At 43.4% G+C, this 25,000-nt stretch overlaps 3 protein-coding genes across 3 annotated transcripts in view; 1 reads left to right on the top strand and 2 right to left on the bottom strand.

Annotated features, from left to right (window-relative positions):
• The window catches only part of tenm1 (teneurin transmembrane protein 1), a gene marked incomplete at its 5' end in the record, with an annotated part of 65,718 nt that extends 57,628 nt beyond the window's left edge, over positions 1-8,090 (top strand). The window contains 7 exons of the mRNA XM_083531446.1: positions 821-990; positions 1,099-1,358; positions 1,858-2,148; positions 2,977-3,367; positions 4,732-5,961; positions 6,153-6,295; positions 6,401-8,090. Of these exons, the coding sequence (XP_083387572.1) occupies positions 821-990; positions 1,099-1,358; positions 1,858-2,148; positions 2,977-3,367; positions 4,732-5,961; positions 6,153-6,295; positions 6,401-7,156 (3,241 nt within the window). The 3' untranslated portion in view covers positions 7,157-8,090. The remainder of the gene's footprint in view (positions 1-820; positions 991-1,098; positions 1,359-1,857; positions 2,149-2,976; positions 3,368-4,731; positions 5,962-6,152; positions 6,296-6,400) is intronic.
• A 2,128-nt stretch (positions 8,091-10,218) lies between these two features.
• On the bottom strand, positions 10,219-16,210 carry sh2d1aa (SH2 domain containing 1A duplicate a). Its single transcript, XM_083531013.1, has 3 exons — positions 15,595-16,210; positions 11,106-11,169; positions 10,219-10,749 (listed from the first exon to the last, which is right to left on the bottom strand). Exons 1-3 carry the CDS (start codon positions 15,729-15,731, stop codon positions 10,588-10,590), a joined length of 363 nt encoding a protein of 120 aa, XP_083387139.1. The 5' UTR covers positions 15,732-16,210; the 3' UTR covers positions 10,219-10,587.
• Positions 16,211-18,196: 1,986 nt separating this feature from the next.
• The window catches only part of agtr2 (angiotensin II receptor, type 2), an 11,256-nt gene continuing 4,452 nt past the window's right edge, over positions 18,197-25,000 (bottom strand). The window contains exon 2 of the mRNA XM_083530970.1: positions 18,197-20,490. Coding sequence (XP_083387096.1) covers positions 19,328-20,452 — 1,125 coding nt within the window. The 5' untranslated portion in view covers positions 20,453-20,490 and the 3' untranslated portion in view covers positions 18,197-19,327. The remainder of the gene's footprint in view (positions 20,491-25,000) is intronic.

Raw genomic sequence — 25,000 nt, 5'->3', positions numbered from 1 at the left:
CACACACACACACACACACACACACACACACACACTGGTGCTGTTTACAGGGATTATGGGACTATAGAGCTCTCTGTAAGCTGTAAAGCCACACTGCCCTCGAGTGGTGAAAAACACAACACACTTTAAAGTTCAGTTTAAGGTCTCTGTTCTTTATGAAGGACTGAAGGGTCCTTGCACTGAAGTGGGACAGTCACGTGGGTGTGTCCTAAAATGGGTAAATGTCTTTTACCAATAGGCGTGTCATTAAATAAATAAATGGGCCTTGTCTTTGAGTAAGTAAAATGGGCGTGTCTTAAAAATTAAACATATGGGCGTGTTTTTTAATTAAACAGATGGGCGTGTCTTTAAATTAAACAGATGGGCGTGTCTTTGAGTTAGACCAATACGTGTCTTTAATAAACGCCAAATAGACGCCTTTTATTGGACAAATGTGTGTGTCTGAGTAAGTGTGTGTTTCTTTTCGTACACAAGTGAATGTGTCTTTAAGTGGGACAAATATTTGTATCTTTTAATGGACAAAATGCCCTGCCTTTTATTGGACAAATGGGTGTGTTTGTGAGTAAGTCAAATAGCTTGTCTCATAGTGGACAAATAGTCGTGTCTTTGGGCAGATAGTAAATTCATTTGAAGGTCAGGGGTTTTTTTTCATCGTCTCCTCAGCAGTGTGACAGATCACCCATGCAGAGCTGCTTGTTTTTCATTCGCTGTGACGGTGATGCTGATGGTGATAATGGTGATGAACATCTTGCCGTCTTGCCATTAAGACCAATTGCTTAAAAAAGTTCAGAAAGCACACACTCTCCATTTCCTCACACAGGTACGACATCGACGGGCACCTGATCAACATGACCTTGCCGACGGGAGAGGTCAGTGGGTACCACGGCATCATGGAGAGCTCGGTCAGGGTGGAGTGCACTTCAAACCGAGGGCACTTCATGACCATCACTAACCACTCCGAGGACAGTACGATGTATACTCTGCGGCAAGGTGTGTGTGTGTGTGTGTGTGTGTGTGTGTGTTTGGAAACATCGTTATCGAATATCAATAAAAAAGGGTGGAGCTTCTAACAGCCAGACCCTCTCTGTCGCTCTGCAGGTCATGCGGCGAGTGTGTATCGTGTGAGCGGAGACGGTTCTCTGTCCGCCACATACTCCAGCGGTATGGATGTGACTCTAAGCACGGAGCCCAACATGGGGGCGGGGCCATTACCGGGGCTGTTGCCAGGGGCGATCCACCCCACCGTGGGCAGGTTCAACATCACGCTGCCAGGAGAACAGAGTTCGAGCCTGATCGAGTGGAGGCAGAGACGAGAGCAGAGCCGAGGCAACTATAGTGTCTACGAACGCAGACTGCGGGTACACACACACACACACACACACACACACACACACACACAGAGTATAAAAAGTATATATATATATAAAAAGTTCCATATGTGATTCTTCACCAGATTATTACTCCAGAGTTGGAGACACACAGTTGTACAATCCACAAGCACAATCCAAAATCTAGTGGAACATCTTCCCAGAAGAGTGGAGCTTCTTATTTCAGCAAACAGGGACTCAATGTGAAATTGAGAGAGAGAGAGAGAGAGAGAGAGAGAGAGAGAGAGAGAGAGAGAGAGAGAGAACTCCACAGTACTTGACTCTGTAAATCATTTCACGACGTGATTCTCTACACTGAGCCTATTGATTCCCATTTGCACAGTATCTGTGTGTGTGTGTGTGTGTGAGTGTGTGTGTGTGTGTGTGTGTGTGTGTGAGTGTGTTGGACTGCATGTGTAAAGAACCAGGCCATGAAATCTGTACAGTCTGATAAATCAGTATATAAATCATTTCGAAACCTCTGTTTCAGGCTCACAACAGGAATGTGCTCTCGATCGACTACAACCAGGCGACTCGCGTGGGGAAGATTTACGACGATCACCGTAAGTTCACGCTGCGTGTTCAGTACGACGAGCTCGGCCTCCCGGTGCTCTGGACTCCCAGCAGGTTCAGCGAGGTGAAGGTGAGCTACACCACCACGGGTCTCGTCTCCCTCATCCAGAGAGGGAACTGGAGCGAGCGCAGAGACTACGACAACGCCAGGCTCGTCAGCCGCACCTGGGCCAACGGCAACACCTGGAGCTACACCTTCCTGGAGAAGGTAAGCGTTTATCATGGACCATCTCGCATAATCACCGTAACAGTTTATATAACAAAACTAAGTTATAGTAAAAAGTGCTTATAAAATATCCAATGTACACTTTCACTTTAATTAAAAAATTGCTGTAAAAATGACCTGACCAAAGCTCGACTTTTTTATTGTATATTATTTCAAACGCAAAGAAATGTTGAAATACTTGATTAAAACATTTAAAAATTAATAGTGCCTAATTAAAATAATTTTAAACATGAAATTCCTGTTTAAAAAATTAAAATAACGTTTTAAATTCCTAATCAAATTGGCCAAAAAAATGTCTAATAAAAAAATGAATGGAAAATTGAAATGTCTGATTAAAAAAATGTTATGTAATTTAATTTTATATAAAAAATAAAATTTGTTTTAAATGTTTAATAAATAAAAAAATATATTGAATTAGTTCTAAATAAATAGAAAATTCAGAAATTTGAAATCAGTTTTAATTTCCTAATAGAAGTAATAGTCATTAACTAACTTGTTTCTAAACCCAGTGAACTCATCTTTATAGTTATGATCTGTTTTATTTGTGCAGCTCATTTAAATAATGTATATTTTTCCAAACAGCTTTACGGAGATAAAGAAGTTATAAAATATGAATGTATAAGTTCGAGTTAGTGGCAAAAGTGACGAGGAAAAAGTCCAGGAGACTTCATGAGGAGGAAACCTAGAGAGGAACCAGGATGAAAAAGGAACCCATCCTTAACCACAACACCCAAAACCCATTCATTACAGTTCCGTCATTGCTGTTCAATATTTTCTTTCTCTCTCTCATGGTCTCTCTCTCTCTCTCAGTCTATCCAGCTGTTGCTGCAGAGTCAGCGTCGCTACACGTTCGAGTTTGATCAGATGGACCACCTCTTGTCCGTCACTCTGCCCAGCATGGTGAAACATGGCCTGCAGACGGCGCTCTCCATCGGCTACTACCGCAACACCTACACGCCCCCGGATGGCCCCGCCCACTCTGTGGTTCAGGACTACGCCCACGACGGGCGCCTCCTCCGGACGCTGTACCTGGGATCGGGGAGGCGTGTCGCATACAGATACGGTCGAGCGTCACGTCTCAGCGAGGTCCTTTATGACTCGACGGTGGTCAGCTTCACCTACGACGAGGCCTCGGGGGCTTTGAAGACCATCCACCTGATGCAGGAGGGCTTTGTGTGCACCATACGCTACAGGCAGACGGGTGAGTGCTAAATATAACATACGCAAATTATTAACCACTGGACTGGAATCAGAAGAGAATCGTGCGCTCACAATGGCTAACTTTAACATCGAACTAACGATCTTAGCTAGCTAGCAAACCAAATATGGATTATTACAGCAATATATTAGCATTAAGCTACTTAAATGGCTAATGCTAGTCAATTATTGCGTTTGAACTGTAGCTTTTTTTCATCTAACATAATTGCTTTTGCTAGATTTTGTCCACAGTTAGCATTTTTACTTACATACAAATTTACCTAAAAAATGTTTGTGTAATGCACATTATCACGTTTATATTTCAGAAACTACGATTCGGGTGAGAAAGTTCTAGCGAATGCTTATGCTAGGTCTTATCCTCATTACATTTTTTAACCATAAAACATATGATATACGTATACATGTAGACAAACGCCTAATGAGGACAAGAAGCTTCCAGCGCGTTCTACAAATCACTCCTGCTAGTCGGCGCTGCTAGCGTCTGTTTATATTAGCCACATTAGCATTTTGAGGGGCGTAATATTCCTTTATGCCACGCATCGCTTCATATTTACTGCGTCCCCGAGACGAGCGCTGATTTAAGAGCCACATAACTTTTCATTAGAGTGTAAAAGAGAAAAATCTGTTTCTGTGAATCCGAGGCCTCGTGCTGACACTCGCAGCATCGGTGAGCGGCGAAGCGACGGCTGATATAAATCATCAGAATTGCTAATGTGGCTAATCATTTCTTCATTTTATTGGATCTTATGTTAATCTGATTTGCCGTAGTAATACAAAGCGCAGGGGGGGGGGGTAAACATCATCACTTTTATTTTGCTGAGGCAGACAAACAAATCCTTCATGCTAGCTAGAGACTGTCCGAACTGTTAGCCACGTTAGCATTTTTGTTTTGATATAGCGTTCCGTTACGCTGTCAGAACGGCAACGACAATACACACAAAGTATGACTTTTCCAGCCATATGTGGTTCTTCTCCAAACTGTTAGCACAAAGTCGGAGGCACACAATTGTGTAGGACGTCTTCGGATGCGGCAGCATGAATCTTTCCTTTACTTCACCAAGTAGGAGAACCAAATCTGTTGCAGCAAGTCAATGCACAAATCCAGCTCAATGAAGATCTGCTTTCCACAGGAAATGAAGACTTAATGTGGAATGAATGAATATTTAGAAGAAACTTACACCAGTCAGGTGTCAACATGCTTTTGGAGCAAGATATTATGCTAATAAAATTATTTGTTTGTGTGTGTGTGTGTGTGTGTGTGTGTGTGTGTGTGTGTGTGTGTGTGTGTGTGTGTGTGTGTGTGATAAATTCTTAATTTGAATCCATTGTGTCTGTTGTTCCCGTCAGGTCCGTTAGTGGGTCGTCAGATCTACCGTTTTAGTGAGGAGGGTTTAGTGAACGCACGCTTCGACTACAGCTACAACAACTTCCGGGTCACAAGCATGCAGGCGATGATCAACGAGACACCGCTTCCCATCGACCTGTACCGATACGTGGACGTGTCAGGACGTATCGAGCAGTTCGGCAAGTTCAGCGTGATCAGCTATGATCTGAACCAGGTGATCACAACACACGCAATGAAGCACACCAAGATCTACAATGCGAACGGGCAGCTCATCGAGGTCCAGTATGAGATCCTGAAGTCTATAGCCTTCTGGATGACGCTGCAGTACGATGGCGCGGGACACGTCAGCGCGTGCGACGTGCGCGTCGGCGTCGATGCTAACGTCACGCGCCACACTTACCGCTACGACGCAGACGGCCAGCTGGCATCAGTGTCGGTAGATGACCGTCCCATGTGGCGCTACGGCTACGACCTGAACGGAAACATCAATCTGCTGAGTCACGGCGACATCAACATTAACGGACGGCTAACACCGATACGCTACGATCTCCGAGATCGCATCACGCGCCTTGGAGATGTCCAGTACCGCATGGACGAGGATGGGTTCCTGCACTCACGTGGCACCCTTGTGTTCCGTTACAGCGCTAACGGTCACCTACAGGGGGCGGTAGATCGCCAGACGGGCCGGCGCATTTCCTATCGGTACGATGGACTCGGAAGACGCGTTTTCACGCAAACCAGCGATGGTACACGGGTTCAGTTTTTCTACGCCGATCTAAATGAACCGACCCGCGTCACGCATCTTTACGATCACGCCGCCTCCGAGATCACTTCGCTCTACTACGACCTGCAGGGTCACCTGATTGCTATGGAGATGAGCAGCGGCGAGGAGTTCTACGTGGCGTGTGACGTTGCAGGGACGCCGCTCGCCATCTTTAGCAGCCGAGGCACCGTGGTCAAGGAGATCCGATACACGCCGTACGGAGACGTCTACCGCGACTCGAACTCGGCCTTCGCGCTGCCGTTCGGGTTCCACGGAGGGCTCTACGACCCCCTCACGCGCCTGGTCCGCATCGGGCGCCGTGACTACGACACCGTCGCTGGGAGATGGACCACGCCCAATCACGACCTTTGGGCGGAGATGAGCGAGGATCCCAAACCGCTCAACCTGTATGCGTTCAAGAACAACAACCCGCTGGGCGACGTGCAAGATGTCACCAAGTTTACCACAGGTGAGATTATAGATTATAATGTTCCTTATGGCCTTGCTGCCTACAGGTTGCTATGGTTACTGTGAAATTATTTTAATTCCCGATGTCTTGGACATGCTTTTCTGTAAGTTTGACTCAACTCAAATGAAAGTGTGTGTGTGTGTGTGTGTGTGTGTGTGTGTGTGTGTGTGTGTGTGTGTATGTGGGGGCAGATGTTAGCAGCTGGCTGCAGCTGTTTGGCTTCCAACTCCATAACGTAGTTCCCGGCTTTCCCACGCTGCCGGTGGAGAAAACCCAACACACATACGAGATGATGAACACACAGACACGAACACACAGCTGGGAGCCGAACAAGGTCTGATGGGAAATATTTCAAGTATGAAACGGGCATAAAAGAATTTATCTAAAGTACATGGTAGATTAACGATACCCTCTCCCTCTGTCCTGCTTCTGTTTTCAGGTTGTTCTTGGAGTTCAGTGTGAGCTTCAGAAGCGACTTCAGAGCTTCATCTCATTGGACCGCCTCCCCATGAGCTCGGCCAACGGGAAGCCGGGAACCAAGCGTACGCTCCGGCCCGGCTTCTCCGCCCTCTCCTCCATCTTTGGCAAAGGTGTGAAGTTTGCTATCCACGAAGGTGTCGTGGTGACGGAGATAGTGGGCGTGGCTAGCGAGGACGGGCGTCGCGTGGCGTCGCTCCTGAAAGGCGCTGTCTACTTAAGCGACCTCCACTTCACCGTCTCCGGGCGCGACACGCACTATTTCTGCAAGGCTAGCTCGCTGGAAGCGGACCTTGCCGTGGTCGGAGTCGGAGGCGGAGCCAGGGTTCTGGAGAACGGCGTGAACGTGTCGGTTTCGCAAATGAGCGCGGTAATGGGTGGAGAAACGCGCCGCTTTGCAGAAATCGTCCTCCAGCAGGGGGCGCTCGGTTTGCACGTGCGCTATGGCGCGACGCCGGACGAGGAACGAGTGCGAGTCATCGAGACGGCGCGGGCGAGGGCGGTGCGAGGGGCGTGGCTAATGGAGCAGAGACGAGTACGCGAGGGAGAAGGAGGAATCAAGGCGTGGACGGAGAAAGAGAAGGAGGAGCTTCTTTCCGAGGGGCACGTCACGGGTTACGACGGATTTTACATCCTGCCTGTCGAACAGCATCCTGAACTGGCTGATAGTCCATTTAATGTACAGCTAATCAGACAGACTGACGCTGGGCGTAGGTAACACACACACACACACACACACACACACACACACACACACACACAAGCGTTTCTCAGCTTTCTTTCCAGGATGTTGCCAAGACAAAAACAAAGAAAGACTTCTTAGACTCTGGAATGCGATCAAACGATGCATCATGATGTTATTTGAGGAAGTGCCCTGTTTGCAAGCTTTACATTTATTACTTTTTTGTGTTAATGTTTTATTCGTGACGCAAAAGCCTTCTGTTCGGACCTGAAATGCCTCTGCTTTCCTTAATCTCCCCGGCGAAAAGACCTGAACACAAAACCGCCCTTGTGAATATCCTGAAAATATCCGGCGTGACGAGTGCGACGTCGCGTGCAGACCCTACGCTCATCCGTCTGTGTGGAAAGATCACGTGGAAGTTAAAGTGATAGAAAAAGGAAACTTGGGGGGGGGGGGGTGTGAATTAAGGATATAATTCCCGGGAACATTATCTTTCAGCTTTCTTTCGTGGATTCGGACGCCTCGGATTGGAAAACCGTCACATATCACACGGCCCGACGGCGTTCCCTCACTCCTGTGGCCTTCTACTATCACCTGCTTTAGAGGATCTTTCTGTTTTAAACAGCATTCCGGAATTCGATAGGAACTGCAGAATCGTCTGCTTTGCGACGCAATCCGGGATTTTATCTTTTGTCTAATCTATTTTTTAGTCGGGTTTTTTTCTGGTTTTCTGTCATTTTTTACACGTTTTTTTCCTTCCCTTTGAAAATTGCCATTCCGCTAAATTTATGTTGAAACGACGTTCCAGGATCTGCTCTTTAAATGGCATTCCAGAATTTTTCTTATTGGAATTATTATTATTATTATTATTATTATTATTATTATTATTATTATTATTATTATGTTTAAATGAAACTACAAAATCTCCAAAGTTTTTTACAGGGAACCGGTTTGCAAAAAAACAAACAAACTAACAAACACATAAAAACCCGATTAACTCGAGTAGCATTCCGGAGCCTCCAGTTTCAAAGGAATTCTGCAATTAATTATTACTTCGTTTCTGGGTTTCTTTTTTTATTTGCTTACTTTTATAAAGAAAACCAACACGCAGTATTGTTATTATTCAAAGTGGCATTCCCCGGAATTCTGCCATGTTCTTTTAAAGTATTAAGATGAAATCTTCTGCCCGGTTTGCCGGTGATGGTTTCTGTTCAAATGAAAATTCCAAGAATGTTCTGCAGAAATGGGAATTCTCGAATCTCTTGTTTAAATTGGATTCCGGAATCGTGTTCAATATGTGAATCTCTAATGTGAATTGAATTCAGGACTCCTGTGACTAAAATGGGAATTCTGGAATTCTGGTTTTAAAGGGCGTTCCGGAACCATCTACATGAATGACATTCTGGAATCTTTTTGAACGTCATGCCGGAATCTTTAGTTTAAATGGCATGCTGGCTGTGTTTTTTCTGGACTTTGATCGTGTGCCTAATCTGCTGCCGTCTTGCGCTTTTCCAAACCACTAAAAGAACCGGGGTTTAACCGGCAAAGCTTCAGTTCCTTTTCAGCACCGATAAGAAACTGCAGAACCGCAGAACCGAGGAACCCGTGAGGTCACAGGCTGGGGGGGGCGGGGGTGGGGGGTTTGGGAGGGTGGAGTTTTTCGGGGTCATTTTGCTGCCATGAAGACAATTCATAAAGTCACCTCGCTATCACGATCGACCGGACTGAGAAAGGAGCGGAGAGGAATGTTTAGAGGAAGAATTATGTGCGAGATCAGGAGCTGGAGAAGAAACGCTCGATGACTGAATACTCGACCATCGTCGCTATTGCTAACAAAACTTCGTTTGAGCAGCTATACGTAAAAAAAATCATAATAAAAACAATGGAGTGTTGCCGTTGTCTTTCTCTGTGCTGTGTATAGAAGCTGAATGCTCAGATGGTTGAAAATGTGTTCGCAAATCCACAAGTAAAACATGATGTGAAGTTCAACGAATGGCGTGACCTTTCACAGGTGGTGGTATTATTCTTCTTCTTATTCTTCTTCTTCTTATTATTATTATTATACGATTTATTTTGTAACCTTTACATGCTTCGCATTTTTCCGAAATGCGTGCTGTTCAGTTCGATTCAACCTCATTTTATTTGTATAGCGCTTTTAACAATGGATTGAATTGTCCTGAAGCAGTTTAACAGAAATAAATAGATTACGAATTATACATTTCAGCCTCAGAAAGTGTCGTTTCCACTACAGACACTTGTAGTGTTTGAGGCTCTCCACTAGGGGGCACTGTCAACGTTCAAATGTTAAAGAAAACACAGCGAGGAGTAAAACTGCAAAACCTACCGTATTCGATTTTGATTGCGGTGTGTGTGTGTGTGTGTGTGTGTGTGTGTGTGTGTGTGTGTGTGTGTTTCCTTGCCTCAGAAAAACGAAAGCTAATTAGTGAAATAAAACCATCTGTAGAAGGAAATGTGTTTTTCAGAATGGAATCCGAGAGCTGAGTGATTTTTTTTTTAACTGTTGTGCCTTTTTTTTTGGTGCTAATGAAGAACAAAACACACACACACACACACACACACACACATTGTACAGTGAGTCCCCATTCTCTGTTATAATCAACTCACTCTTCTGGGAAGATGTTCCACTGGATTTTTGTGGAGATTCATTGAGCCAGAACGGTGTCACTAAAGTCAGATACTGATGTAGGTGAGAAGGTGAGGAGGCCTGGGGTGCAGTCAGCATGAAAACATTTATCCTAGTAGGGTTGAGGTCAGAGCACTGTAGCAGCCCATTCAGGATCTTCACGCCAGCCCATGCCCATTTAGATTTGGGTCTCCTAGTCCACGCGAAGAACTTCATGCTACTGCATCCAGAAACGTCTGATGCAAACGTGTGTCTTCAGCTTTGTGCTAACGGTTTGGAAGAACCACATATGGATGGAAGACTCTGGTGTCCCAATACTTTTGGCCCAATAGTGTAGGATTAATTCGGTGTGTGAGATGATGCTTATTGTTACATTTTTTTTTAAAGTTTATCATTAAAATTCAGCAGTTTTCTGAACCGCCAGCTGGAAATTTTTATAAAAAAAAGTATAAAGTGATAAAAAATGATTTGTTCATTAATTCTTTCATTTGTTATTTATATAATGACATATTTACAAAAAGAAAATGAAGGAAAAAAGTGTGTAAATATGTAAAGAAAAGAAAAGTATAATAATTAATAATTTATTTACTCTTAAATTTTGAAGGAATAAACTTTAAAAAATGCAAAACAATAAAAAGGAATAAAAGTTAAAAAAAAGATATTTAATTATGTATTAACACAAAAACATCAGAATATGAATCATTTCTTTTGTAATAACGTGTAAATGATTGCCTTCATGTAACTCGTCTCCGGATGATGACGCGGTCATGTACATCACGTGCGTCACGTGTACAGTCACGGTGCTGTTTAGTAATGCAGGATTTCAGGGGGGGATGTGTGTCCGTGGTGGGAGTTTCAGGGGTCGCTCGTGAGGGTTATTTACAGGAAATTGCAGAGGAATGGCGATGCCCTGGTCCGGTTCCTGATACGCCGCCAGGAGGTTCTGGACGTTTCGGAAGAGTCGCTCCTTCACCCCGGGAGCCGTCTGGACAACACAGAGAACAGGGAATACAACCATGAGAGTCCTCTCATATGTTTAGATCAACCATGTGTTGGAGACACACACACACACAATGTTTAAAAATAGACAACGGTAATAAATAAAACCTAATAAATATCTCATGGATTATTATTTGCCTGGTTTCCTTGATAAATGACCCACATGTTCTTTGCAGTCTTTGGGTAATAAAGTTGAGCACCAGGTTTAAAATCCATGCAGAACTTCCTCACACTGGGGTCTACATGTTTCTGAACACACTTTAAGCGACTGTTGGATCATTGGGGGGAAATGCATAGTCAGAGGTGTAAAAGCCTGTTCACTGTGAGTGCATCATCACGTACATCTGTTTTCCACACTTTGCCCTCGATCTGGAAGAGCCTGTAGGTGAACACACACTGATCACACCTGCAGAGAGAGAAAAACAGAGCAGCTTATGAATTTTGGAAGATCAGTCATCACCGATCTTAGCAGGAATCGCTGGAATAATCTAAACACTGTGAAGCTGTATTCTTTTAACCGTCCCTGAGATGGAATGAGAGAGAAACTTTGAGAGGAACCAGACTCATAAGGGAACTCATGTTCATCCTGACACCAGATTTCCGTTCATTATAATTCCATCGTTGTTGAGGTTCTCACCTGTTTACTGATGGACATTTTATTGCAAAACTGTACACAACAGTTTAAGCCCTAATTACAGTCCAAGTTCATCTTCAAGGTTCTTGAGTTTAACTTTCTACAGTAACCTCATGGATCATAATACTGTTCATGTGGAGCCATCTTCAGCAGTTTCCAATGGAGGAGAATTCCATCCAGATGTTGGGATTGATCAGGATGAATCAGGCAGGTCCAGAGACAAAACTCAGAGAGAGCTTCTATTAAAGAGTGCACATGCAGAAAAAAATGCAGTACAGATTTGTAGTCCAGAGATTGGTGTCAGGTTTGAACCCACCAGCCAGGGTAAACCAATGGTGCTCAGGCTCCCACCTGAGCTTAGTGGCTACAGGCATTGGCCTTTGGAGGTCTAATCCAAGCCACACCGTTGCCCAGCTCAAAGGTTGCCATTTTAGGAGGTCCGGCATGAATCACAGAAGGAGTTTGACACGCTTCAAAATGAAGACTCCATGACACGTTCCAGAAGAATGCTGGGAGCTGTATTACTGTGCAGGACTGGTTTGAAGGTGATTGTGTGGAAATGTAGATAAATAAAGTTTCTTGAATACGGTGCAAATCTCGAAACTTTTTGATACCAAAGAGGAAGGAAACTGGAGAGGAACCAGACTGAAAGGAAACCCATCCTCATCCTCAACACCGAATGTCCATTCATTACAGTTTGCACAAAAAGTTTTCTTAGGACTCGTATTCATGGTATTTGCATGTTGGATTTATCATGTTGTATTTATCTCTGATTTAGAACATTCATTAATTCATTCCTCTTCTCTGTAATTCGGGTCGCGGGGGCAGCAGTCTAAGCAGATTCCCCAGACACTTCTCCGTGTCCAGGGATCGGGCTGTCAAGGCCCCCGCCTTCGACTGCTGCCCAATCCTCTCAGCACCGGTCCCTTACGGTCCCTTCTGCAGGTGGTGAGCCCATGGGAAGGCGGCCCCACGTCGCTCCGACGTCACGGTCCTTGGTTTATTTTTCTCGTAAGGGTCCCCTGGAGCATAGAGGGTTAAGGGCCTTGCTCAAGGGCCCAAGAGTGGCAGCTTGGCAATACCGGGGCTTGAACCCCCGACCTTCCGATCGGTAACCCAGCGCCTTAACCGCTGGAGCCACCACTCCCCCTGATTTAGAACAGTTTTCCTAAATGATTCCTCGTTCCTTTAGGGCACACCCTTATTGCATGTGTTTCTCAGTGTGAACAGTGTGCTGAAGATCTGATTGCTTAGATTAGATAAATACAGTATCTGTATTTAAGAGCAAAGGCAAAATAACAAAAAAAATATGTCGGAAAGCCCAGATTTGGAAACGTTTGTTTTAGATTAGCGGTCGTGCTCACTGTTCTTCTTCCTCAAGGGAATGACCCAGCTGGACTGAAGCTGAGGGTCACAGTACCCACATGGTTGTTGGAGCAATTGACAGTTCAGGACATTGCTTAAGGGTTTAACAGAGGCAGAATGGCTGCACTGGGATTTGAACTCTCAACCTCCCATTGAGTGGTTCAGAACCTTAACAGCCGAGCTCCCTCATGTCCAAATCCCTATACTAAAATCCCAGACCATCAGCAAGTCTGTTGTTTCTCAAACAAATCACGTAACCCTCAGTTACTTGCTCAGTTTAGATCTTGGACTGGACTCGATCTGAATGATACACTTCTGCAAAATCATATGCGGTTGTATTCAGAAGGGAAAAAAACCCAGTCTGGAATTCTGCTCCTCTTAACCAGACATCTGCATATTTCAGTTGTGTTTGAAGGCACTTTATGCATTCCTTGAAAGTCCTCCTGGTATCTGGATACACTGTGATGTCTTAGAGAACAGGAAATCACTACATCTGTAGGGAAACAGGAATTCCAGGAGAAGGGCTGAGAAAAGGGCTGAGAAGACCAGAGCCAGTGTTTGGGTTACAGTTCAACACTAATGATCAGCAGATCTATTTAAAATGCGGAAGTTCTGTTTTGGTATGTCTCAGCTGGAACAAAGTTGGAGTCAGGTTGCAGGGTCTTCTGTTATTCTGGAAGGAACTGACAAATTCATGGTGTCATTTAAAGGCCAAGCAACGAGATCTGTACCCTCAGGTTATTGTTTTTTTTTTTCAAATTTGTGGTTCACAGTTTTGAACATCAATCTAACAATTGCCACATATCGGTTAGTGTCATGTGACTGCTCAAAAGCCCCGACTGCCCCTAGATGGCTTGCTCAGTTCTTGACATCTTCTGGTGTTAAAAGGCGGCCAGATGAGAAAAACACCTACATTTGGCGTGATCCTTTTTGAGTGGCAAATTATTTCCACGTCCCATTGAAAAGAACGAAGGCTTCACTCCAGCCACACGTTCTGTTCAATCAAAATGAAGTAAAATGATACACAGGAACAGTTTCTTCTAAACAGTCTTACAATTAGGCTTGCTGTAAATATCATCAAAAGCAACAGAATACTACATTAAAAATATCACTGAATCGTCCTCCATTACGTCCATCCTGACTGAAGGAAAGAGGTGGAACACCATAAAACACTGTGGCCATGGAGACAGTGTTCTTCTGAGCCAGTGGTAGAGATGTTACAGATGGAATATTGAGACAGTTATGAGGAATTGGATGTTAGGGAAGTATTGAAAACCTGAAATACAGAAGTGGCCAGATATGCAGGTGGGTATCAGTAGTGAGAACAATGTCACATGAGACTTCGCTGCTCAGATTCAGTAGTGAAGCGTCGGGTTCGAAAGTCAGCTCATGCTTTTACAGCTTTTGCTTTCATTGTTTTGATGAGTTACGATTTCTTTGAATTTAGGACATGTCGCAAACTGACCAATGAGATCACGACTCGCTTGAATTCAGTGGTGAAGACCTGAGCAGAAGATCGCGGTGTGATTTTTGAATCACCCATTCCACATTGAGTTTCCATTTGCTGTTATAATGAGCTCCACTCTTCTGGGAAGATGTTCCACTGAAGATTTTGTGGAGATTCATTCAGCCACAAGGGTGTAAATAAGTCAGGTACTGATGGAGGTGAGAAGGTGAGGAGGCCTGGGGTGCAGTCAGCATTTGCATTCATCTTAATAGGTTTGGAGTTCTAGAGCAGGAGATCTTCCACTCCAACCCATGGAAAGCAGATGTTCATGGAACTGGCTTTGTGCATTGTCATGCTGAAACAGGTTTTGGGTCTTCTAGTTCAAGTGAAGGGAAAATTTCCTTTTTTTGTGTGTCCCAATACTTTTGTCACATTGGAGATGATACTGTATGTTTTTATGTAAAACGCATGTTAAGCAATATTTTTATTTTTGGTGGGAAATTTAGATGTTTTTTTTTTATTGACTCAATAATTCAGAAGTTTCAAAAATGAATCACATCTACGTAAAATCTCATTCTGTACCTGACGCTTGTCCAAATTTACTCATGCAGATGTTGTGGTTTAGTCAAAGAAAATGTTTCAACCTCATCATAACCACGACCTTCATCGCTCACACACCACGAACTTCAATGTCTCGCAGATACCTACTGAGGAACTTCCAATGAACCCAACAGTAAAAAAAAGTCCTAAAAACCTGCGCTAGGGCCAAAAGGATTGGGTTTGCAGCTGTATGTGGTTCTTCTCCAAACCTTTAGCACAAAGTTTACCATCACTTGAACTACGAGACCCAAACCTGGTCCAGCAGGACATTCGTGCACAAAGCCGGCTCTATGAAGATAAATGGGTTGGAAGTGTGTAGAAGATCTCCTGCTATAGAACTCCAACTCTATTGAACACCTTTGGGATGAATGTGATCGCTGACTGCACCCCAGGAACCTTCTCACCTTCTCACCTTCTCACCTACATCACCACCTGACTTTACTAACACGCTTGTGGCTGAATGAATCTCCACACAAATCCAGGGGAACTTCTACCCAGAAGAGTAAATGTGGACTTAAGAAGAAAAGAATTTGCATGATATATTTCTGATATATTTATACAGTGGAACCCTGGTGTACGAGTGCCTTGTAGTACGAGAACATCAGCGTACGAGATGTTTTACTGGTATAAATCTTTGTAGGAGCACGAGCATACTCCAGGAACACGAGCGGTTTTCAGGAACAAATTAATCCCTCCACTATATATATATATATATGGTGTGTGTGTGTGTGTGTGTGTGTGTGTGTGTGTGTGTGTGTGTGTGTGTGTGTATCAGCAGTACATACAGCACACAGATGCAGTAGGACCCTGGGACGGTCTCGCTGTCTCTGATCAGGAAGCTCCCGTCTCGTCCTGCTGCTCCCAGGATCTTCTGAGCTTGTTCTTTACTGATGGCTCCATGGTACATCGCTAATCCTTCCATCCTTATTGCTCTTTAAACCTTTTGAACTCTTTCTCACACACACACACACACACACACACACACACACACACACACACTCAAACACCCTCAGAATCCCGAGATCGATCAGAGAGGCTCTGTAGTGAACGATGTCGTTCAGCACTAATACATTTAGAAGTGATACAGAAATCAGGAAGGAATGTACACATGCTCTCTCTCTCTCTCTCTCTCTCTCTCTCTCTCTCGCCCACACACACACACACACACACACACACACACACACACACACACACACACACACAGGAAGTAGCAGCTTGTCTTTGAAATCGACTTATTCAGCATTTGCCACCCTTTAACCACTCGCAACCACAAACTGTGCACAGAAACACAGAGAAACCACTTTATTTACTGCGCAATGATACATGAACCAGCACTGAGGCCTGGAGGAGTTCTGGATGCTCTGAACACTCTGGATGCTCTGAACACTCTGGATGCTCTAATGCTCTGGGTTTGCACTCGCTAAGCATTAATGTGTGTGAGAATATTCTGAGTCAAGTCTCACCGTTCAACACGTCTTCTTCTTTCCCTCTTCATACCATCACGATGGGTGGAGCTCGAGTAGAAACAGCTACGTCCCTGCCAGCTAAGCAACAGTGTCCACTCGTTATGCTAATTGATCGCTCCACTTTAACTCCTTTAAAATATAAAATATTCACCAAAATATGAAAATCTGTTTACTCAAGAAGGTAGTATTACGTGTGTGTGTGTGTGTGTGTGTGTGTGTGTATGTTTACGGGGCAGCCATTTTAATTGAATGAGCCATTTTCTTGTAATTTTTTTCCTAGTTGTAAGTCGGAAATTATGATTTTTGATGTTTATTATGATTCATTTTTTCTTTGTTTTTGCTCATGTTTTGGGCCGAGGCCACATGTTTCCAAGTAGGAAGGTGTTTTGTTTTTTGTTTTTTTATTCAGAAATTATGAGCTTAATTTTTATATATTGTTTTTTATTTGTACTTTTATAAAAAAAAATAATTATTTACTGTAAGTTTTGGGCTCAAACTTATTTGCAGGAATTCTGAATCGAGTGGACGTTTTTTCTTTTCTAGTCCTTTATTAGAATGAAATTTTGCTGTTGTTCACACTCTCATAATAACACAAAGACATTTCTTTCCACAGTGAGTCTCCATTCCCTGGTATAATGAGCTCCACTCTTCTGGGAAGATGTTCCACTAGATGTTGTGGAGATTCATTCAGCTACAAGTGTGTTAGTAAAGTCAGGTAGTGATGTAGGTGAGAAGATGAGGAGGTTCCTGGGGTGCAGTCAGTGTTCACATTCATCCAAAAGGATTTCAATAATATTGGAGATCAATAGCAGAAGATCATTCTGTAAAAGAACCACATCAGAGTTGAAAATTCTCAATACTTTTGACCCTATTGTGCAGATATGATTGAAAAAATCATTATTTTATTAAAAAGAAAATGTATTGGAGCTCAAATGTATTATATTTTTTATCATTTACAACACACACACACACACAGACACACACACACACACACACACACACACACACACACACACACACACACACACACTGATCTAATCCTCGTTTCTTCCTCTGTCGGTGTGAACAGGATTTAGAGGGATTGAGAAAGAAAACACTGAGGTGGACCTCGTCTCCCTCTCCACACACACACACACACACACACACACACACACACACACACACACACACTGAATAACGTGTCAGAAAGCTGCGTGATGAATCGCACTCTTCCCCGAGAAACGTTTCAGCTTCATATCACACACATCCGTTTTGTTTTCAGTTTTTACTAATGATACTGAGAGAATGTATCACTCTATACATACTGTGTCTCACACACACACACACACACACACACACACACACACACACACACACACACACACACACACACAGTTACTCATAATCACACACTCCAGTGCTCATGTTAGTTCTCTCTCTCCAGTGTTCTGTAGTGTTTAAAGACTATAATCACACTCTTGATGTCACCCATATGAGGATGGGTTCCCCTTTTGAGTCTGGTTCCTCTCAAGGTTTCTTCCTCATTCATCTAAGAAAGTTTTTTCTTCACCATGGTTACTAATCAGGGATAAACACACATTGTTCACCTTAACTGTTATATTCTGTAAAGCTGCTTTGAGAGAATGTCTGTTTGTGAAAAGTGCAATAGAAATACAGTAAACTTGACTTGACACACACACACACACACACACACACACACACACACACACACTCACACACACACACACACACCTACACACACACACAAACACACACACTAAACTTGCCAAGAGATTAGCCAATAAAAGCACACTAAATATTCAAGCTGTCCATAAAACAGCAGCAAAACACAAAGTGTCAGACATCTTTGGCGTAAGTGCTATGTTGCTAATAATGAATTGTTTCATTAGCTAACCCAAGAAGCAAACGACACAAGTGTATATGTGAAATGTGCCTTTATTGTGATATTACAACCAGTTTGTCAGACTAAAAACCATCATGATATCGTTAGCATGATGTAAGGAAGCATCTCCTCCCTGGAACATATGGTGCTACGTGCTAAATAGGTTTGGTCAAAACAAATAAACAGTTGTGTCCTTTAGATATATTACTACACAAGTGTCTTAAATATCTTTAGTGCACTACATCTTGTGCTAGCTTCATCTGGAAACATTATTTCTAGTGCTTCAGTGTGAGGAAATATCTAGATCTTGTTTATGTGACCCATGAAGGTGAATCGTCCACTCCTGCGTCCTCCACTCCTGCATGTGGGAGCAGTACAGGTCGTCCTTCACACCACCATGATGGATGACCATGATGAGAATGAAAAAACTATGAAGAGACACGGTTTGGACAAAAGTTTGTGGACACCTGACCATTAGATTAGTATGAACTTAAACTCCACTTTTCTGGTAAGATGTTATTTTAGATTTTTGTGTAGATTTCTGAAGATTTATTCAGCTACAAGGGTGTTCGTAAAGTCAAGTACTGATGTAGGTGAGGAGGCAGGTAGTTAGGTAGGGTGCAGTCAGTGTAAAGAAATTAGCCTCAAATATGTCCAAACGTGTTGGAGCGCTATAGCAGAAGATTTTCCACCATATCCAACCCACAGTAAGCAGATCTTCATAGAGCTGACTTTGTGCACAGGGTCATTGTTATGCTGCAACAGGTTTGAGTCTCCAAGTTTCAAGTAAGGGGAGAATTTCATGCTTCTGCATCCAAAGACATCCTTTGTACTGACAGTTTGAGAAAGAACCACATCTGAGTGGACAATGCAGGTATCCACATATTTTCCATAGTGCAAGTACATGCAGCTTTCACTCTTGTCCTTGGTGGAAGTTGGTGGTTTGTTCTCCAGTCGCTGTTTTGTGAGTTGAACATCACAAATGTTTGTTGTTTCTTTGGCTTGAATACAGAGATGTTTGGTGTGGTGGTCAGAATTCTTAGTAGTTCAAGAGATCTGAGGCTGACATTCATGATCTCTGTTGTTTCAGGAAGCAAAACCTTGAACAGCTTGAACCCTGTGACCCGTAACGTCCTGCATCACCAAGTTCCATCCTGCACAATCTATAAATTACAGCTTGTCCTCCACACTGAGGGAGCCCATTGTGTCCTTGGTTTCGCTGAGTTTCCGTGAGAAGGAGCTGATCTGTATGCTGACCGAGTCGTTCCGCTGCTTTCCGATCTTTTGCACTTTCACCTTCCAGAGGCGCCGCAGCTGCTGGCGAAATCGATTCCCTACAAAGCAGTAGAGTAGCGGGTTGATGGCGGAGTTGGCGAAGCCGAGACACAGCGCGGGAGCCATCATGACGCTCATCACCTGCTGAACCTCACAGCTCCAGTTTACGCCAAACTCCTTCAGCACACCCATGAAGGACAGGGTGTGAAACGGGAACCAGCAGAAGAAGAACGCTGTGACGATGGCCAGGGCAACGCGGCGCACTCGCTCTAAACGCAACGAATTGGGTTCCACCAAATCCGGGGATGTGAGCAGGTGACACCGTATTCGACTGTAGCACGTCGCGATGACAATTAACGGGATCAGGAAGCCGAAAATGTTCTTGCTGAGCGTGACCATGCCGTGCCATTGAGTGTTTGGATATTTTAGCACACAGGCTGTTACGTTATACTCTGCAGCGTGAAACGTTTCCCGGAAAACAACCACCGGAATGGTGGTGAGAGTCGCTAGAACCCAGATGACGGCGCACACACCCCGGGCGTGAAACACAGTGCGGGCGTGATATACACTTTCGGGGCAGTGCGACTGCAGAGGGTAGACTATGACGCGGTATCGGTCGATGCTCATTCCCATGATGAAGTAGATGCTAGCGTAGGTGTTTAGCGAGGTCAAAGAGCCGCACAGCTTGCACATGAACCATCCAAAGGGCCAGTCGTAATTCCGGAGGTAGTGCACTGCCCAGAACGGAAGCCCGATCAGAAACACCAGGTCAGACAGGGCCAGGTTTAACAGGTACGTGTTAGCAACGGTGCACCTTAGCGACTTCTGGCCCAACACACACACAGCTAGCGTGTTCCCGAGGAAACCCAGGGTGAAGATTATAAAGTAAATGATAGGCACAAGAGTCTGCTGGTAGTGAGAAATGGAGAAGGAGAGGAAATCGCACGAGTGGTTCGATGCGACATGGAGGGACGGGGGCTCGCTGACTGTGCTCAGATTACTGGAAGAGTCTAATTCCATGGTGATTTCATTGGTAGTTCACTTTGATTAGGTGGGATCTGCAGTAGACACAGAAAAACAAAACAATAAAGTTAAATGTTCCAAAAAGACATTTAATATCCTTATTTAAAAAAAAAAAAAAAAGGTTGAGGAGTTTAAGGTTCACCACTGATCAACTCCCCTGTTGGGTTCTTAAGCCTGGATCTCAACCGTCTCTGCTCCAGGAACACTCTATCATTGCTGACCATGAGTTTTTGAGTCCAGCTTCCTAACAAGCTTAAATATGAGAAGAAAAGTATTTTATAACTAAAACTAAAAAAAAGTATAACTTAAAGTCTTCTACTTCCTGCAGCACCCCCTGGTGGCCCGGATCTGCTACTACAGCTGCTAGCTATTAAAAATTCACTCTGTTGGCTGGTCAGTCACTTTGAAAGTAGAGAGCTCTTGGTCATGGTTCTTGACATGTATATTTGATTTTCTAGTAATGATAATACGTGGTATCATAAACGCTGTGTTGCATGGTTTGTGAAATTTCAATTCCTCACCCTGTAGATCCTAGCCGAACATAGCAATTATTTTCTAGAGGACAAAAGAGACAGAAACAGAGCTGCAAGAAATAGTCATGGGGTTTCTGTTGTTATTTCTTAGAAAGATTGAGAAATCAATTTACGACACCCCAGACACTGACAGCGTGAACAAATTCTGTTTGACGGAATCACACAATCGTGAAAAGCATGTCTGCGAAAAGACATGAAAACACATAAAAATACACGAAAAGACATGAAAACTCAGGATTCTTTATGCAATTTAAATTCCAGCTTAGTGTGAAGAAATGCTCGGGTTGTGTAACGGAGCCCAGGTTTCCCCCGAAGCAGAGAAGCACAGGGATTTTGTATTCCGTGTTATGAAATTCTTTTTATCACGGCTGTTATTCATAATGTTTTTTAACCCCCAGGATTTGTAACGGCATTGTGCAAGCTGTGGACACGAGGCCCGAGCGAGAGTGAGTGGAAACTGACACGTGAAAGCCTCAGCTTTGGGGAGAAGAGAAAAAACAAACCCTGAGAAAGAAAAGCAGATTCCCACTGACAAGAGAGTCTCTGGTGAGATGAGTCGCGTGTGAAAGGGTTCAGCTTCCTAATGGAAAGAGCGCGCACGTGTCTGTGTCTGTGTGTGTGTGTGTGTGTGTGTGTGTGTGTGTGTGTGTGTGTGTGTGTGTGTGTGTGTGTGTGTGTGTGTGTGTGTGTGTGTGTGTAAAAGGCTTCACCACATGTTTATGACTTGACATGCTTGAAACCCCAATGTTCCTCAGCTGTTGGTTCCTCAGTGCCTCTGTGGTTTGTAGTAAATTGATTCTTGTTTTTCTCTCTGTTTTATTCAGATGAGGAATAAGTCAGTATATTTAAGAGTTTAACATAAACGTGAGTACGTGATGACGTGTGTGTACAACTGCAACTATTTATTACTTGTGCACTGTGGAATTTTATGAAACTTATAAAAAAAACTAACTATTCATTAACTAATCAATGAATTAAACGCTGAACTATAAACTCAATGAAACAGAGTTAATCACTGAATCTTAATATAAAAAGCTAATTATCGATTATTTGAAAAACAAATCAATCAATGAATCAACTCACTACTAAGTTTCAGATATATTTATATTTATATTTAAACGAGTCTTTATCTCACTTTGAAAAGCTCATTGTGTTCAAAACTTTTCTGCAGAACCAGTAATAATGTTTGTATGTTTGGGTGTTTGGCGGTTTAGACTTTATTCTGTCCAAACAGACCCTGAACTCATTAGTTGACTTTTTGAACATTAGGTGTTTTTTCTTCCGTTTATTTAGATCAATAAACTCGGCTATTTGAGGCTTGCAACATTCCCAAACCCTCCATTCAGAGGAGTAACTGGAGCAGATCTGATAAAAGATGTCCACATCATGTCTAAAAACAAAACCCATGCAAGACAAGTGTGGAGCTGCATATCTGAAGTTCTCACAGTTCCACATTCCAAGAGTTTTAAAGTCCCACAATCTTAAAGTTCCCACAGTTTCACAGTCTCATAATCCAACAGTCCCACAGTCCCACACTTCCACAGTTCCCCAATCCCACAGTCCAAGAGTTCAACAGTTCCACAGTCCCACACTACAACAGCTCCACAATCTCACACTACAACAGCTCCACAATCTCACACTACAACAGCTCCACAATCTCACACTACAACAGCTCCACAATCTCACACTACAACAGCTCCACAATCTCACACTACAACAGCTCCACAATCTCACACTACAACAGCTCCACAATCTCACACTACAACAGTTCCACAATCTCACACTACAACAGCTCCACAATCTCACACTAAAACAGTTCCACAATCTCACACTACAACAGTTCCACAATCTCACACTACAACAGTTCCACAATCTCACACTACAACAGCTCCACAATCTCACACTAAAACAGTTCCTCAATCTCACACTAAAACAGCTCCACAATCTCACACTACAACAGTTCCACAATCTCACACTACAACAGTTCCACAATCTCACACTACAACAGCTCCACAATCTCACACTAAAACAGTTCCTCAATCTCACACTACAACAGTTCCACAATCTCACACTACAACAGTTCCACAATCTCACACTACAACAGTTCCACAATCTCACACTAAAACAGTTCCTCAATCTCACACTACAACAGCTCCACAATCTCACACTACAACAGTTCCACAATCTCACACTACAACAGTTCCACAATCTCACACTACAACAGCTCCACAATCTCACACTAAAACAGTTCCTCAATCTCACACTACAACAGTTCCTCAATCTCACACTACAACAGTTCCACAATCTCACACTACAACAGTTCCACAATCTCACACTACAACAGTTCCACAATCTCACACTAAAACAGTTCCTCAATCTCACACTACAACAGTTCCACAATCTCACACTACAACAGTTCCACAATCTCACACTACAACAGCTCCACAATCTCACACTAAAACAGTTCCTCAATCTCACACTACAACAGTTCCACAATCTCACACTACAACAGCTCCACAATCTCACACTAAAACAGTTCCTCAATCTCACACTACAACAGCTCCACAATCTCACACTACAACAGCTCCACAATCTCACACTAAAACAGTTCCACAATCTCACACTAAAACAGTTCCACAATCTCACACTACAACAGTTCCACAATCTCACACTACAACAGTTCCACAATCTCACACTACAACAGTTCCACAATCTCACACTAAAACAGTTCCTCAATCTCACACTACAACAGTTCCACAATCTCACACTACAACAGTTCCACAATCTCACACTACAACAGCTCCACAATCTCACACTAAAACAGTTCCTCAATCTCACACTACAACAGCTCCACAATCTCACACTAAAACAGCTCCACAATCTCACACTACAACAGTTCCACAATCTCACACTACAACAGTTCCACAATCTCACACTACAACAGCTCCACAATCTCACACTAAAACAGCTCCACAATCTCACACTACAACAGCTCCACAATCTCACACTACAACAGCTCCACAATCTCACACTACAACAGTTCCACAATCTCACACTACAACAGCTCCACAATCTCACACTAAAACAGCTCCACAATCTCACACTACAACAGTTCCACAATCTCACACTAAAACAGTTCCACAATCTCACACTACAACAGTTCCTCAATCTCACACTACAACAGTTCCACAATCTCACACTACAACAGCTCCACAATCTCACACTAAAACAGTTCCTCAATCTCACACTACAACAGTTCCACAATCTCACACTACAACAGCTCCACAATCTCACACTAAAACAGTTCCACAATCTCACACTAAAACAGTTCCTCAATCTCACACTAAAACAGTTCCTCAATCTCACACTAAAACAGTTCCTCAATCTCACACTAAAACAGTTCCACAATCTCACACTACAACAGTTCCACAATCTCACACTACAACAGCTCCACAATCTCACACTACAACAGCTCCACAATCTCACACTACAACAGTTCCACAATCTCACACTACAACAGCTCCACAATCTCACACTACAACAGCTCCACAATCTCACACTAAAACAGTTCCTCAATCTCACACTAAAACAGTTCCTCAATCTCACACTAAAACAGTTCCACAATCTCACACTAAAACAGTTCCACAATCTCACACTACAACAGCTCCACAATCTCACACTAAAACAGTTCCACAATCTCACACTACAACAGCTCCACAATCTCACACTACAACAGTTCCACAATCTCACACTACAACAGCTCCACAATCTCACACTAAAACAGTTCCTCAATCTCACACTACAACAGTTCCACAATCTCACACTAAAACAGCTCCACAATCTCACACTAAAACAGTTCCACAATCTCACACTACAACAGCTCCACAATCTCACACTACAACAGCTCCACAATCTCACACTACAACAGTTCCACAATCTCACACTAAAACAGTTCCTCAATCTCACACTACAACAGTTCCACAATCTCACACTAAAACAGCTCCACAATCTC

Source organism: Silurus aristotelis, assembly GCF_946808225.1.
Source record: "Silurus aristotelis genome assembly, chromosome: 26".
Taxonomy (NCBI): domain Eukaryota; kingdom Metazoa; phylum Chordata; class Actinopteri; order Siluriformes; family Siluridae; genus Silurus; species Silurus aristotelis.
This window is presented reverse-complemented; position numbering and strand designations above follow the sequence as displayed.

Excerpts from the sequence above, each read along its gene's own strand:
- sh2d1aa (XM_083531013.1), bottom strand. The coding sequence starts at position 15,731 with ATGGAAGGATTAGCGATGTACCATGGAGCCATCAGTAAAGAACAAGCT. Across the intron at positions 11,170-15,594 it reads TCCTACTGCATCTGTGTGCT|GTGTGATCAGTGTGTGTTCA; the intron begins GTATGTACTGCT and ends CTCTCTCTGCAG. Across the intron at positions 10,750-11,105 it reads GCAAAGTGTGGAAAACAGAT|ACGGCTCCCGGGGTGAAGGA; the intron begins GTACGTGATGAT and ends TGTGTTGTCCAG.